The sequence below is a fragment of the Schistocerca serialis genome, chromosome 3 (genome assembly GCF_023864345.2).
Source record: "Schistocerca serialis cubense isolate TAMUIC-IGC-003099 chromosome 3, iqSchSeri2.2, whole genome shotgun sequence".
Classification (NCBI taxonomy): domain Eukaryota; kingdom Metazoa; phylum Arthropoda; class Insecta; order Orthoptera; family Acrididae; genus Schistocerca; species Schistocerca serialis.
In genome coordinates, this window is record NC_064640.1 from 564287694 (window position 1) to 564303959 (window position 16266).

The window sequence follows — 16266 nt, forward strand, 5'->3', positions numbered from 1 at the left end:
ATATATGAAGAGGACAACGATGATGGCAAAGAGGAGGAGGAAGAAGAGAAAGAAGAAGGTGGAAGTTCAGATGACGATTTTCAGGGATTTTAAAGGTCAGTTCGATTTTATAAATTGAGAATTTCTTTTTGTCTGGCTTTGCAATCTAGTAGTGAAATCTAATAACAAAAATGTTGATTTTTTTAAAAATAAAAATGGTTACAAATTAAGATGCATCTTATAGTCCGTAGTTTCTTATAGTCTGTAAAATACATTAGTCAATTGAAAGAACTCACATTATATTTGAAAAGTTCAAAAAGTTAGGCAGTTTGATAAACATCAAGATTCACTTTTGGAATGGTTACTTTTTTTCCCTGAAAATTAGAGTGATGACAGTGACGAACATTGTGAGCACTTTCACGAAGACAACAAAGTGACAAAAAATGACATCAGGGTTGCTAGAATACCAGTATGATGGGAGACTGTCAGTCTCTTCACTGAGACACACAACAGGCAATTTATTACAGAAAACACTATATTAGGTGCTTGAAGGAGAAGAGAAAAAAGAAATATAATTGAATGCACATACAATTCCTATGCAGTCAGTAGGCACTTTCAAATTTATACTTCCATAAAACCTTTGTTCATATTGAAAAATTAAATTACTTTTGATTCCAGTTAAATGTGTTTTGATAATATTTGAGTTTCTCACAAAATCACATTGCAACAAATTTTATGTTACAGAAAAAACTTAGGTCAGTTATGGATTCAGTACCAGAAACCTATGGAATGAAGCCAGTTTCTAAAAAAAGTAATAAAATATGTTTTGATGGCCTCTGACATTCACCTGAATGCCTAGGAATTTCACACATAAGGCCCTATTCCAGTGTGTGCTCTAAGACACCTATTTTAGGAACCTATAAGCAATTTTTATTTGTTTGGAATTGCATAATACAACTCTTTCTATGATTAAGTGTTAAGCTGTGTGCTGTAAACATTTTCTACCATTCCCCTGACTGGGAATGCTATAATTGTGTTCGGGGCCTCTACCAGTATTCTTGTGTTATCAGTAAACATTATGCTTTTTGAAGTCTTTCAATGTTCTGAACAAGTTATTTATATACATCAAGAACAGGAGTGGGGTAACCACTGAACCTTGGCAAGAGTGAAATAAGTACAGGGTGCAGCACAGGAACTTCTTTATTTGAAATTCATGTCACACAGTGGCCATTACCCATTGCTGTGTGGGGTTTAGCGCATTGGAAAGGGCAGGACCTAACCTTTTTTCCAGGTTAGTTAAGTAGCAATCCTGTAGTGGATGAGAGAGGAGCGTGCATTTGCCATGGCAACTCACTTTTCTGATGGTCGTGCTGTCATCGCAACCCAGCGTGCATTCAGGGAACAGTTTATTATTGAACCTGCAGATTGTTTTCCTGATCAAAAATAGATTGTAATGTGGGTGAACATGTTTACGGATACTGGCAGGGCCTTCAAGAATCACCAGGACACCAGAAAATGTCGAGGAAGTCAGGCTGGTAATTTTGGAATTCCCCAAGCGATGCAGCTGCTGCTGCTATTTCTGATCATACACTGAGAAGAATTCTTCACAAAGATGTGAAATTGAATCCATACAAACTGGCAGTGGTGCACAAACTTAATCCACATGAATTTTGTTCCCCAAAAAATGCATGTGGAGTCTTGAACAAAAACATGCCTCATGTTCTTCTTCAGCATTGAGGCTCATTTTTATTTGTGTGGATGCATGAATAAAAAATTAAAAAAAAAAAAGTGGTATTGGAGTGGCACGAACCCTCCGAGAACTTAATGAGCAGTCCCTGCATACAGAATGTGAGACTGTTTGGTGTGCACTATAAAAAAATTGGTGTTTTGACCACAGTTATTTGAAGAGAACGATACGGTAGTTATGGTCACTTCTGAATGTTATGTCCAGGTGATTAAGGATTTTTCCCCCCAGACTTGAAGAAATTGATGTGGGGGATATCTGGTTCCATCAAGATGGCACCAGAGCTCAAACAGCATGAATGTCAATGGCACTCTTGTGGTATACCAATTGTCCACAGACCTTGGGTCAGCTGCAGAACAATATTTGTGCTGCTATTGCCGACATAAGATAGACACATGCTGAACAACGTGGACCACATCTTCCAAATTCAACTAACCAAATTCACTGAACAGAGCTGAGGCCACCTTCAATATATCATTTTCAAAACCTAATGGAATGAATCTTTAAATTTACTTCAATATAATGGGAAGAGAATTAAATTGATACTTCTAATACCGTCGGTTTCTTTTTTTTTCCTCCAAAATAAGGAAGTTCTGGTATCACACCCTGTACTTTCTTTCTACAGCGTTAAAATTCCGAAGTATATTTCCTTTACCCATCAACACCTGTTATTTTAGGTCCTAAATAAAACACAATTACATTTCAGAAAAGTCTGTATATTTCACTTCCTTTTAACAGCAGAAATAGACAGTACTCCATCACAAGCAAATCGGAATAATTCCACAGTCTGCCATCAAGTTCTGTTCTTCAACAAAAGACAGACAGCACAAGATCATTGAAAAAAAAAAGCTATGTCAAACTCTTAGTGGTAGTTATAACTATAAACTGTTAATTCTCACAGAATCTGTGCTGCCAATGACTTTTGTGTTAACAATCATCAACATTCTGCATAGCATAGTATGGAACTAACACCAATTACATGTAAGAGACACATCAATGAACATCAATACAGTAAAAGACACAAATTTCAACATTTTAGAGGATATGGAATGGTAACTGATAACATAGAAGTTTCTGAGTACAGACCCACTGATTCATTGAAACTGTTGTACGTTTAGCCACAACAACTGCGAAAACATATTTATCTACATGCATTAAATATTTATTAGCAGTAGTTCCGAATAAACATCATACATTTGCCACAAAGCTAAACACGTGTATTCACAAATGTAACAACAACATATACAGCTCAAAGTATACTTTTAAAAAAATACTTTTGCTGTATATTCAAAAGAAAATGAATGGGCTCTTCTTAATGTAAAAGAATTTATAATTGCTTAGAACCAACTAAGCTGTTGCCCTCAGAACTAAAAAAAAACTGGATGTATGAAATAAAATGAACTGTTGAATACAACACAGTTTCAGGTACTGGAAAAAATAATTTAGCTACATAACACTTATGGGAAACATTTAATGGTATCAGTCTCAATACACACAATTTTTATATATCATTTTAATCACATGTAAACTAGCAAACAATGTTCACAGTTGCACTGTATGGTGTACTGGATGTACTTCTACAAACAAAGTTATGCATGTCAATGGCACTGACAATGATACTCCCACTGCAACTGACTTACAAGGTGTCAGGTTGCACACCGCACATGCATCATTTGATTTCCCATTACGTGATTATGTCATGTATAGGTCACAAGGGACACATTATGTTCATTTTAATATTTGTTCCACTGACTTGAGGACACACAAAGCAACTTGCTCTAGCTGTGAAAGGTGGCTGTGTGGGACAAGACACTACTTGCTGTAGGTTGTTTGGTGTCCCATACACACAGCTGCAATACTGACAATGCACATATAGTGAACAGGTCAAATCCAGTGTTCTAAAATCATCCTTCACTCATCTGTTGCTGCCTTTAATCAACATCACCCTTTTTAAAAGAAACAAAAAATATGAACATAAGAAATGAAATAACTTTTAACTATTGCTGACATGAAAAATGAAGACATCATCAAAATAATAGTAATATCATCATTCATAAAGAGAGAAATGATTCCCAGTTGAGATGTCTTTATTAAGCCTAACCATTCAGGTTCATTCACAGCTAAGCTAGTTTGTGTACAAGAAAGTGTCTGAATAGTAGTTAAGAAAGTGTCTGAATAGTAGTTTGTCTTATATCATCACAATCTTCTTTTAAAAAAAAATTACTGTTCACCAACCTATGTCAAATACCATCTTTAATCACAAAGAAAAATGTATGGGATCCATACAGAAATTTAAGAATACCACATTCATGTTAGGCAAAAGAGTTATAGAATCACACAGGACAAACATCAAAGAATTCTTTGTTCCTTGGATTAACAATGGTGTGCAGAAATCCTACACTATGGAGAAGTGGATGCTAGAGGGAGAACAGGACAAAAATTACAGAAGTTGGATTTTCAGGAAACCAAGGACAATATGAGATCAGTAAGCAAAAATCAACTAGTTTGCCATTAGCCAAAACTATGTGACCTGATCTTATCCAATTAGTTGATGAAATGTGTAGCATGGACAACTTTAGTTCACTTCAATATGGCTTTCCACAATAATTTGATAGCAGAAACTGGCACAATCATGAGACAGTATACATTTAAACAAAATTTATTTTTTGTATGGCCATTAACATTTGAATTGTGTGCAGAAACCATTGTATAGTGTTAAAATGTTTTTTAAGGTTTAATGACTAAGGTACTTATCGGATTTACAAAATGAAGCAACATGTGAGACAAATAAATGAGATGGAATACACATTCACGGATAACAATAGTTCATTGGAATATGAGCTTACAGCATGACTTACAGTGAGATATGGTAGTTCACACTGAAGCGTTATAGGTGTGGATGCAGTATGGATTCAAAAAAAATTCTTCAATTTATATAGTGCAAGGCTGAACAGATGAACATTTTGGTCAACTAATGAGAGTACTGATTAACAAAAGACTACTTCAGATACATAAATTCTTTTAAATGAAAAAAAAAGGTAAAGATACAACACAGTGCAATTTTTTTCGATAATAGTATCTTTTTCATTTTCTATGAAGCTGTCAGATATGAGGAAAGTAATTAAGTCATCACCTTTAACAAAAATGAATGTCTACTGATGCAACCAAAGGAAATAGTGAATACTGTAGAACAGGCTTCAAATGACGCTCTTTCACAATTCTGCCACAAATGCAGAACATTTGACGGAGAAAATCTGGCTTATTGCTAGAAAGTAAGCAGTACACAAGTCATTTTTGCTTCATTTTTCTCCTGTCCCAATACATACCTCACATGGTCTTTAAGACTTTCTGAGCATTATAAATTTTGCTCAGGCCCTCAAGCATTGTGTTGGATGTCATCACTAGACTCTTCAACATCTGATGAAACTTCTGCTCAGCACCCTTCCAGTTTCAGCAGATGGTTTAATTTTCATTTCCAGTCAATAATGTTTTGTTCTCAGAGTGCCGCAGCCACAAGTCATTGCTTGGCACATGCACAATCATATTTCACTATGTCAATTAACACACTTTTTCCACTCATATCATTACCTCAAGATCACATTCAGGTTTCCCAACAAAAATGGCAAAGTTTCAGTGACACATACTGACACAACACCTGAGAGTGCCACTAGCATATACATTCTTGGATTCAGAAGACTTCTTAGAAAAGAGATGCCAGGAAGTAACAGTTGCGAAAACTTGAGTTTGAAAGTGTTAAAAATTGGCACACTATCAGTGCAAGATCGGAAAAAAAGGTACAGAATGGAATAAGAGAAACGATTATGAAGTACAGGATGTGTCAAGTGGAAAGAAAGATTAGGAAATTGTATCAAAATTATTAGAAACCATTCGAATTAGCTGGTACTGATTTTGCGATGTAGCCTATTCTAGGATATTTAGATGTTTTCCATAATATATCCAAAAGAATTCTTATATTTGTAGTAAAATAACTTTAATGATATACAAATGTATGGCTTTCAAGTCTGTGTCAAATTGTGTGAAGTGCATGTTACATTTTGTGCTACAAATTATCTGATGTATCAACTGCTGATAACAAAATTGGAAGAATACACATTTAATAAGCAGCCAAAAATTATACAACTTTTACAATATTGAATGTCAATCCAAAAATCCTATTAGTTTTTCAAAAAAATTTAAGACATTAAATTCAGAGCTTAAACCTGTATTTGAAAAAACTCTGCTTCCCAGAAGACATTATAATGCAATATTCTTGGGATTCTTTAAAAATAAATACTGAAGGAAATAAATACACAGGAACAAAACAGAAGCACCTAGGAGGGAGGGAGAGGCGGGGGTGCAGGATCAAACAGAGAAAAATGCTTGTGCGCTTAAATCATCTATTACTGACTGCTTCACAAAAAAGTAGGAAACTAAACAGAAGAGGCATGTATAAAGTAAGGTAACCATAATAGCCCCTCCAGCAGCCTACAGTAATTTGCTTTTCTCAAGGCAGAAAGGTAAAAGTCTAGAAATATGGAAAAATGTGATCTATGACACTCTTGCAAGCAATAGTGGTGACTTTAGCTCACCAAAACATATAAACCTATTTTGAATACTTTAACCCGGAAATATTTTTTTGATTTGGGGTTAACATGCAAAAATATAAATAATGATCAGGCAGAAGGATGTAAGTGCATCTTTTGAAATTGTGGGAATTATACTTATACCTTTCTACCCAAAGAAGAACAAATTTTTAAGAACTGCTTGAATTAACAAAATAGTAAATGTAGAGAACATTTGGGGACATGTTTAACATGACTGACTACAAGCAAGTCTGATTAAACCTGAAAGAGAATCAAAAACAGAGCAATGTTCTGGTATTGCTTATGAATTCTCTTTCAAGTATTCTTGTCTTCTGTGCATAAGATGACCTATAGTAACTCATTTTATAACATACTTTTAAAATGTCTTAAAAGCAGTATCAATTTTTCATCATCAATCTGATCCTGAGCTAGGTAGGAGTGGAGAATTAAATTTTTTCAATGACCACTGAACAACAAAAGCAATACTCTTGTTATCTCAGTATCATGGGACAATATGTAATAACAAACTAAGATTCTCTGAAATTTTTATTCATAAATAACTAAATGTTATAAAAATGCAATTACTGCCAGACCTAAAAGTATGGCACTCCAAATATTTGAAAACTGAAGATACAATCACTCTATAGTAACAATATTTTTCACTGCTTTCTATATAATGAATTTTTTCTGACATGAACAAACAATGCATTACTTATTTCTTGTTCAGTGATATGCATGAATGTTTGTATTAAAGTCTGTATTTACAGCCCCCATTAATGTTGAAAATCAGCCAGGTCACAGAATAATTATGAAGAAAACTTTCTAGAAATAAAACACAGATGAATGATGTCTCATAGGTTAGCTTGTAAGGAGCTGAGATGGATTGCCGGTACTTACCTTCAGGAAGCAAAATTCCCACACACACCACTTAAAAGTAGGAAAAATTATACCCAGCTTTTGGAACCTGTAGTTCCTTCCTCAGGTATGACAGAGGGATAGTTTGGGAAAGGTTGGAAAAGAAGAAGGAAGATTAGGTGGTTTAACTTCCGATCCATGGAAAGGTCATTAGAGATGGAGCATAAGCTCAGATTCGGAAATGTTAGGGAGGGAATCAGACACGTCATTTCCAAAGGAGCCATCCAAACACTTACCTTAAGCAGTTTAGGGGCACCAAAGAAATCTTAAATCAGGACAGCTAAACAGAGATTTGAACCACTGTCCTCCTGAATGTGGTATCAGTTTCTTATCACTGTGTCCTTTTGCTTGGTGTTGAACAGAAGGGTCAGGCCACTCAGACTCCCAATAAGTATTTGAAATTTTCGTCTTTTGAAGGTAAGCACTGGCCAACCATTGTCTCCATGTAATTTTTCTTTCAATATATAAGTTATCTTCCAATTTTAGATTGACATATTCTGTTTATGGTTACATAACCGCTACTTGTTTTGATGTGAACAGCAGCATATATATAAGGGAAAAACTCAAGTTCAAAGGTTAAAAAAAGCTGAATTGTCCCAGGATTAGGCAATGCAAAAAATGTGCAAAAGGAATGAGCACAGTAAAGAGACATGTCAAGGAAAAGGCTGCTTGAGTTGCATTCACAGGGCAGGTGCACTGCAAATATGAACTTCTAGCATGAGGTACTAGCCAAGGAAATTAATCCCTGACACTTTGGAACAATGAGTATCACTGTAACAGTAAAATTAAACAAAACTGTGATTATGCACTGTAGTATGATACAGTGGATGTAGTGGATTAAAATCCAAAAGATTCTGTAACAGTTCAACAAGCCACAACTATCACCAACTTTCATCAGTTGCGGCAAGTCCTCTGGAGAGTCCCCCCAAACAATGGAACCAATGGAAAAAATCTGTACTGTGCTGTTTAAACATTGCTAATAATTACAGCAAATGTATTTCAACAGTCAGCACATTTATTTGAAAAACTAGTTCAGGATTAATACGTATCATGTGTTACTTTTGTAGCGAATGCTCAGATCTCGATAAACATTTTTGTTTCAGCAGGTCTGTAGCCACAGGAATGGCTCTTGAAATTTCAGCAGGCTGGGCCGAATAGACTGTCACTATATTTCAGCAGTTGGTATTATTTGTGTTTCTTCAGTTGCAAAACAGGTATTTCATGAAATTTACCTGATCGCAGTCCTGAAATCCTTTGTAAAATCATGTGTGCAGATAAAGTGGCTGTAGTCACTGATATTACACGAGACCATTCCTCAGTTTCAATCTTTGTAGATTACAGTTTTCTGACCGTGAGTGTGACTGACTGGAAGATATCCAATAGAAATACTGATAATTTTGATAAAGAAGTACAACTGCCTCAAACTCTTGACGAATAAGACGAGTTGCTGATGACAATGGACTGGTGCTGCAAAACATTCCTATTGCGGTGATGGTTACTGCTGCGACTGCTGTTGGAGCTGGTGTTAGTGTTATTTGGATTGTTGTTACCATTGCTGTTACTGCTTCCGCCCCTGCTGTTTCTGCCCCTGTTGTTTCTTCCACTGCTCACGGCAGTACTCCTATTTACGTTGCTGCCACTGTTGGCACCACAGCTGCTGCTGCTACTGCTGGTGAGGCTGCTGCTGCTGGTGATGCTGCTGCTACTGCTGCTGGTGATGCTGCTGCTACTGCTGCTGCTGGCACCGCCACTGCTGCCACTGCCACTGCCACTGCTGCTACCGCCACTGCTACTGCTGCTGCTGCTGCTGCTGCTGCAGCTGGTGCCACTTGTGCTGGTGCCACTGCTGCTAGCGCTGGTGCTGGTAGTACTGCCACCAATGCTCGTACCACTGCTGCTTGCACCACTGCTGCTACCACTGCCACTGGCCGAACCACTGCTGTTTTGATAATTATTACTGCAGATTTTACTATTATTATTACTGTCATTGCTCTGTCTCCTCTTACCACTATTTCGGCCTCTATTCCCATTACTGTTACCGGGTTTATTTGGTGATTTTCTGGAAAGTAAAAAACTAATGTCACAAAAAGCAGTTTAGTAATTTCATAACAATGAAACAATTAATTACTGGAGAAAATTGTTGTTATATGTAACCAAGTGACTAAAATTGTTTACAGAAGCAATTTTTACCCTGTCTTCTCTCGTCTTCACCGTTCAGTTTTAAAAGTTTGTTTATAATTGCTTCTCTCTGAAGTACTGAAAAATTAAACCAGGATGGACAAGCTAGGATTTAAAAGTAGTTAAATTTCTGAAATATAAATTTTGATTGTTACTGTTGTTGCAATTCACAATGTGAGTTCCGTTCCTATTTTAGCACATCACATTCCACAATCTCCATTAAAAGGAAACTGACAACATGGTGCTTTGTGCATTGTAGGGTTTCTGCAAACTCCCTGTAATATAAGGAGCAGTCAAATAAAAGTGAGACATATGAAGAAAAAAGTAATTTAACTGTTTATTATTTCAAAATGGAACAGGCTGGCCAATACCTTCATGGAAAAATGTTTACAGTTGCCTACACAACCATGATTGTGCCCAGGTATGCACATTCTGAAGCAAATAGATAGCTATAAATGTCTTTCTTCAGGGTTCCAAAAATATGGAAATTGCATGAGTAGAGATTGGGACAGTATGGGGATGTGTAGGGGATTCACAGTGAAATATCTGCAGCATACTAGAAACAACTTTGGCAACATGGGGGCGGCCATTTTGTTGGCACGTTGTTTCGATTACTCTGCAAAGGTTTCATTGGGAAGTCCTTATACGTCCTCCATGCAGTCCTGATCTTTCCCCATGTGATTTCCATAGTTTTCGAGCACTGAAGAAAGATATTTGTGGCTGTCGATTTGTTTCGGATGACAAGGTTAATGCCCGAGTACCTCTTGGTTCTGCAGGCAACTATGAACACTTTTCCATGAAGGCTTTGAGCATCTTGTCTATCACTGGCATATATGTTTGAATGATTATGGCAATTACTTTTGAAATAATAAACAGTTTACTTACTGTCTTCCATCTGTCTTGTTTTCATTTGACTGCCCCTTACAATGCTGCAGAAAAAAAGAACATAAAATATAAATGTGTTTTTTATAAACTGAATTCACTTGTATTTGGTATTAATCAGGCAAACTGTGGATTTACAGTGATAACTGTAACTGGAAAGTCCAGCACCGATCCTATGAGGCATTAATGAATTTTACAGTTTCTGAGACTCTGTAAATTTGAAACACAAATTTTGAACGATTTTGAATGTTTGCAACAAAAAGGGCATTCTTTATATTGAAAACACAAATGTTTTACCATTCCATCTCATTAGAATTCAACTGAATACCTTCAGTGTACTGAGTAAGGAGTTTTTCATCACTGCATACCCACCCTCCATGGTTGGCAAGACTGTATGGAAGAAACTTTTTTGTGTGGAAGGAATGGCAACACTCAAATCGGAGGTACTGTCGATGGGTGATGGACTTGATGGGAGCAGCAGAGGTTTTATGGAGCCGTTCCGGAGGTGGAGCTAGACATTAAGGAAGGGGGCGCAGTGATCTGAGGAAGAGCAGGTGAAGCAGATGGAAGATAATGTGTTGAGGTTGTGGTGGAAGGAGGACTGTCTCTTCACCCAGGGTTCAGATCAAGATGGTATCATCAATGAACCTGAACCAGATGAAGGGTTTAGTATCTTGGGTGCCAACTAAAATCCTAAACCTTCATCTGGACCCTGGGCCAAGACATCATCATCATTCTACATAAAGTTAATAACAGGCATAAATAGCCACAAACACGCAGTTTTACTGGTGGGAATTAGCAACACTACCAGAGAAGTAAGAACTTTGGATTTGATGTGAGATTATTCCAGATAGTCAACCATATAACTGCATGAAGAAGTAGTTTTATTAGATGACATGAATGGGCAAAAAATGGAAAATAGAATACTAGATGTGAATATCTTTATTGAAAATAAATTGAAAGGAGTTATACATGAAGAATCCAACCAAGCAATGTAATTAAAGTAAGAGGAGTTTGCAAAAGTACTGGTAAAAAAGTTGCCTACAGTCTCGGAAGAACAATCGTATGTGAGGTACAATTATTTGATAAAAAATGTTATACAAATAAATAATAATAATAATAATGATTACAAAACATCCAATATTCCATGTAACACCTTCACTTTATGTTTTTTTCCCTTTCTTTTTTCCTTTCTAGAAATACTTACCCCCATGCTATGCATAGCAAAATACTAATACCTCTTCCTCTTTCTGAGCTCAACATCTCACTCATTATGGAGGGATGCTGACTCAGTTTTTCAGGATAGCATATTATGCAGTGACTGATAGTGAGATATGAGTGAACAGTGTGGCATTACATTATTTAATAAGTATTTGTTAAAAATGTATTGTATACCAGGAATAAATCTAATGATTGTCTATAACTAGAAGTCTGTAAATATATGTGTATACAAATTAGCTTATTTTAAATTGATCTAAATTTGTAAATACTTTGACATGTCCCATATCCATAAAGCTGCTGCTGCTGCTGCTGCTGCTGCTGCTACTACTACTACATTCCCAAGTGGAAGAAATTACCTGTAGTGGACTAATTGGCAGAAAGGACTTTTTTCATATTACGATTTTTGTATATATTTTATACTCTCACTTTAAAGTTTGTTAACAAAAGTAAAAGTGCTAAATACTGTTACAGTGCATACAACTATATTACACTATCTGTCAAGAAATAACTGAAAATATTTCCAGTTCACCTGCCAACATTAAAGTGTTTCTACTAAATGTGATTCATGGAAGAAAAGTAATAGCTACACTGAAAAGGAGAAGGGAAGGGAGTGAGAGAGGGGGGGAGTGAGAGAGGGGGGAAGGAGGGGAGAGGGGGAGTGTGGGGGGAAGGAGGGAGAGGGGGGGAAGGAGGGGAGAGGGGGAAGGAGGGGGAAGGAGGGGAGAGGGGGAGAGGGAGGGAGGGAGGGGGGGGGGGGAGAGAGAGAGAGAGAGAGAGAGAGAGAGAGAGAGAGAGAGAGACTAGAATGGGCTCACATCACAAGTTCAGGTATTGTGCCACGTAATTTTAGTTATTGTGTGAAATGTATAGAGTGAACATTTGTGACAAATATGTGGAAGCTTAAAATGAGGAGTGCTTCTGTCATTACGACAATACAAACTAGTTGTTAGACAATTCTGCATTTCAGAAATTGTTCTTGTGTGCATGGCATGAGTAAAAGTTTTTGGTTAACTTCAAATGTAGAGATAGTGTTTCTGAATACAAAATATACTTCTATCACTCACTTTGCAAAATGTAAAACTGTTGCAGGTTCTTGTCATGAAGCAGATATTGAGTGAACTCAGAAGTGATCAAAAAAGAAGAGTTATTAATGTTTTATGTTTTGTTCAGTAGATAAAACATTTGATCTTCATATTATTTAGGCATGCTTCTTTGCATCCTCATTATGCTATATTACATGCCTGCAGTATTAAGGAAACAATGAGTGATTGTTAATTTCGAGAGAGACTTGGAACTAATCATAGTAATTTTAAAGTTAAGTATTAGTAAATGTTACATACTGCAGACAGCTTTGCAAGCAAAAGAGGAACTTGGTCATTCGCTTTGGATATTGTGAAGTGTAAAAGAGATATTATTAGGGTTGTACATTACCATAAATTACTTAGGTTAAAAAGATTATGACAAATATAATTTCTGCTGTTACTGAAGTTATATACAGCCAAGTAATACTTACACCAGTCATAAGGAGTCATTCCAATCCCGGGAGCAGAAAGACTTACCTTAGAGGGAAAAAGGGACAGGTATAAGCTATAATAGAGGGAAACATTCCACGTGGGAAAAATATATCTAAAAACAAAGATGATGTAACTTACCAAACGAAAGCGTTGGTATGTTGATAGAGACACTAACAAACACAAACACAAAATTCAAGCTTTCGCAACCCACAGTAGCTTCATCAGGAAAGAGGGAAGGAGAGGGAAAGACGAAAGGATGTGGGTTTTAAGGGAGAGGGTAAGGAGTCATTCCAATCCCTTAAAACCCACATCCTTTCGTCTTTCCCTCTCCTTCCCTCTTTCCTGATGAAGCAACCGTTTGTTGCGAAAGCTTGAATTTTGTGCGTATGTTTGTTTGTTTGTTTTTAGATATATTTTTCTCATGTGGAATGTTTCCCTCTATATATATATATCTGTGTGTGTGTGTGTGTGTGTGTTTTTTTTTTAATGGCAAGACTGTATAATTTCCAACTATTAATTTCATTTGTTTGAAATTGCACACACCCACAGTACTGGATAGTCGTAAAGTGGAGCTGATTTCAACTAGCTTTGGTCCTTGCACAAATATCAACCAGTTAAAATTATTGTAATATTAGAAAGACTGGGTGGGTGATTATAGTGGGACTGACTTTGACTTGAAACAGATGAAAAGTCACTGCCCTCAAAACATTTCAATTAGATTCTGTACTGAGTATTCACTCAAATTTGCCACTGTTGTATTTTTTATGAGTTGCACACAAGGCTGAAAGACACCATCAGTAACTTCCATTATTAAGGACAGTAGCTGAACAACAGATATATATCTATATCGTCAATTGTCAAACATCTCTGGTGCTGAAATATTATGACTCTAAATGTGGCTAAACTACTTTGATCTCCAAATAAACAGAGATATCAGAAATGGGGCAAAACTGATGAAAGGCCCTCTCCGGTCACATTTAGCACTGGTCACATATCTCAACAAATGTATCAGGGATGGTACTATACGGGAGTTGGACAAACATATGGGAACACCATGAGAAACACACTTGAACATAAATGCAAATGCTAGCCAAGCCTGCAGGTTGAACTGCTGTATTTGACCACAAATGGCACCTATGCAATGTACTCATTATGAAAGAAGAACAGTGTTCTGTGTAGCTATGAGTGCATTATGATGGTGCTAAGTGAATTTGAACGTGTGCCAAGTGTTGGTGCTCAAATGGTATGTGCTTTCATAATCAAGGGAGGCGAAGTGTTTGGTGTTTTAAGAGGCACATTATCAAAGATTTATACCACACACAGGGAAAGCAGAAAAACATCTGCTAAGTCACAACATGGACAATTGTGAGTGCAGACAGATGGTCACTGAAGATAATTGTGATGGAAAATAAGCATACGACAGCTGCAAACGTTGCTTCAGAAGTGAATGTCGTGCCCGTGAACCCAGTCAGCACCAAAACATGAAAGGAGCTCCATAAGCAGGGAATTTCCAAGAGTGAAACATAGCAGGGGTTCAGTGATGATTTGGGCACCCTTATCATGGTTTTCTATGGACACATTCGTTACTCTGCAAGGTTGTATTACAGCCCAGGATTATGTGACCATTTTGGCTGATCAGGTCCATCCTACGTGAGCAAACATTTTTCTAAATGTTTGTGAATTGTGTAACTGCAGTGTGAATTGACTACCAGCAAAATATTCACACACTGGTATGTGAGAAGCTGCTTAAAAACCACATCCAGACTTACTGTCACAGATATGGAAAAGGTAAATGTAGGTGGATATAAGCTTTCAGCACATGCAAGTAGACACACTATGGAGAGAGGAAGAGTTGCCAAATATGTTAAAATCTTTCATACTGTGAAAAAGTTAGGAACTAAAAAATTTTGTGCAGAGCAACATGTACAAGCATGTGTATCTGAACTTAAAACTAAATAATGTTACTTTCACAATTGTAGCTGTGTGTAAGTCCACATTAGGAAATTTTCAGCTACTTTTGAAAAACCTGGATTCTTTGTTGTGCTATCTGTCAGAGGGAAGCAAATTATTGTTTGTAGGGATTTCAATGTAGATTTTCTGAAAGAGTCTGACAGAAAGCTTGACCTTGAAGTATTACTTGGTCCTTTCAATTTGATGTCAGTTATTGATTTTCCTACTCAGGTGGTACAGGAAAGCAGCACACTGATCGATAATGTTATTATAGACCAAGATAAATTTAATCAAATAAAAACTTTTCCTGTTAAGAATGGTCTGTCTGTTCATGGTGCACAGCTAATTATAGTATATGACATAGCTCTATACAGTAATGCAAAACAGTCCTCCAAAGTAGTGCATTCAATTAATGATTTAAAAATTGAAAATTTTACGGAAAGCTTGCAACAGTTCACGTGCAGTGAAGTACGGAGGAGGTGGTGCTTTTCATGGTTAAGATGTGGTTCCCTCATTGCGTTTAAGAAAATGCTAACAGTGGTAGGTTACGAACACATTTTACAGCATTGTGTATTTGTGTACTGTGTACAGAAGAGGAAGAGTTCGGAGACAATGACTGATTGTGTTGGTATGACAATGCACACTGTCATAAAGCAGCATTTTTTTGTTGACACTAATGTTCCTGAAATGGACTGGCCTGCCCAGGGTCCTGACCTGAACAGAATGAAACACCTTTGGGATAAATTAGAATGTCTACTTTTCTTCAGATACCAGCATTCAACATCACTACCTTCTCTGGTTTTGGCTCTTGAGGGGGAATGGGCTGCAATACATCCAAAGACATTGAGACACATAACTGAATGTGTACCCAGCAAAGTTCAAGCCATCATAAAGGCAAATGGTAGTCACATGCCACAGTATTGTCCACTAGCACGTTTCTGGATGATTTTAATCAGATAGTGTAAATAAACTCTCTCATCTCCATCTCGTTCCACTTACCCTAGTCTCTCTCTCTCTCTCTCTCTCTCCCCACCCCCCCTCTCTCCCCTCCACTGCCTCCCATATTATACTATAATATACTATACTGTACTATACTCGCTAACATTTTGCAGTAGGTTTTTTTCATTCAATTTTTATGAAGAAATCTAAATAATTTGATATTATTACTATGTTACAATCTCAAAAGTAAAATTAGAAACAGAAGCACTAAGTTGGAACTAATATTTTGAGTCACACTGTATACAAATAAGCACGTCAAGTCTTGTGCTGAATATGTAAGGATGTAGAAGAAGAAAAAAGA

The 16266-nt window shown here is 36.8% G+C and overlaps 1 protein-coding gene across 2 annotated transcripts in view; it reads right to left on the bottom strand.

Moving 5' to 3' along the window:
* Window positions 1-2423: 2423 nt before the first annotated feature.
* The window catches only part of LOC126470461 (uncharacterized protein DDB_G0271670-like), a 177088-nt gene continuing 163245 nt past the window's right edge, over window positions 2424-16266 (bottom strand). For both annotated transcript variants that reach the window (XM_050098319.1, XM_050098318.1), the window contains exon 8: window positions 2424-9280. In XM_050098319.1, the coding sequence (XP_049954276.1) occupies window positions 8641-9280 (640 nt within the window). In that variant the 3' untranslated portion in view covers window positions 2424-8640. The remainder of the gene's footprint in view (window positions 9281-16266) is intronic.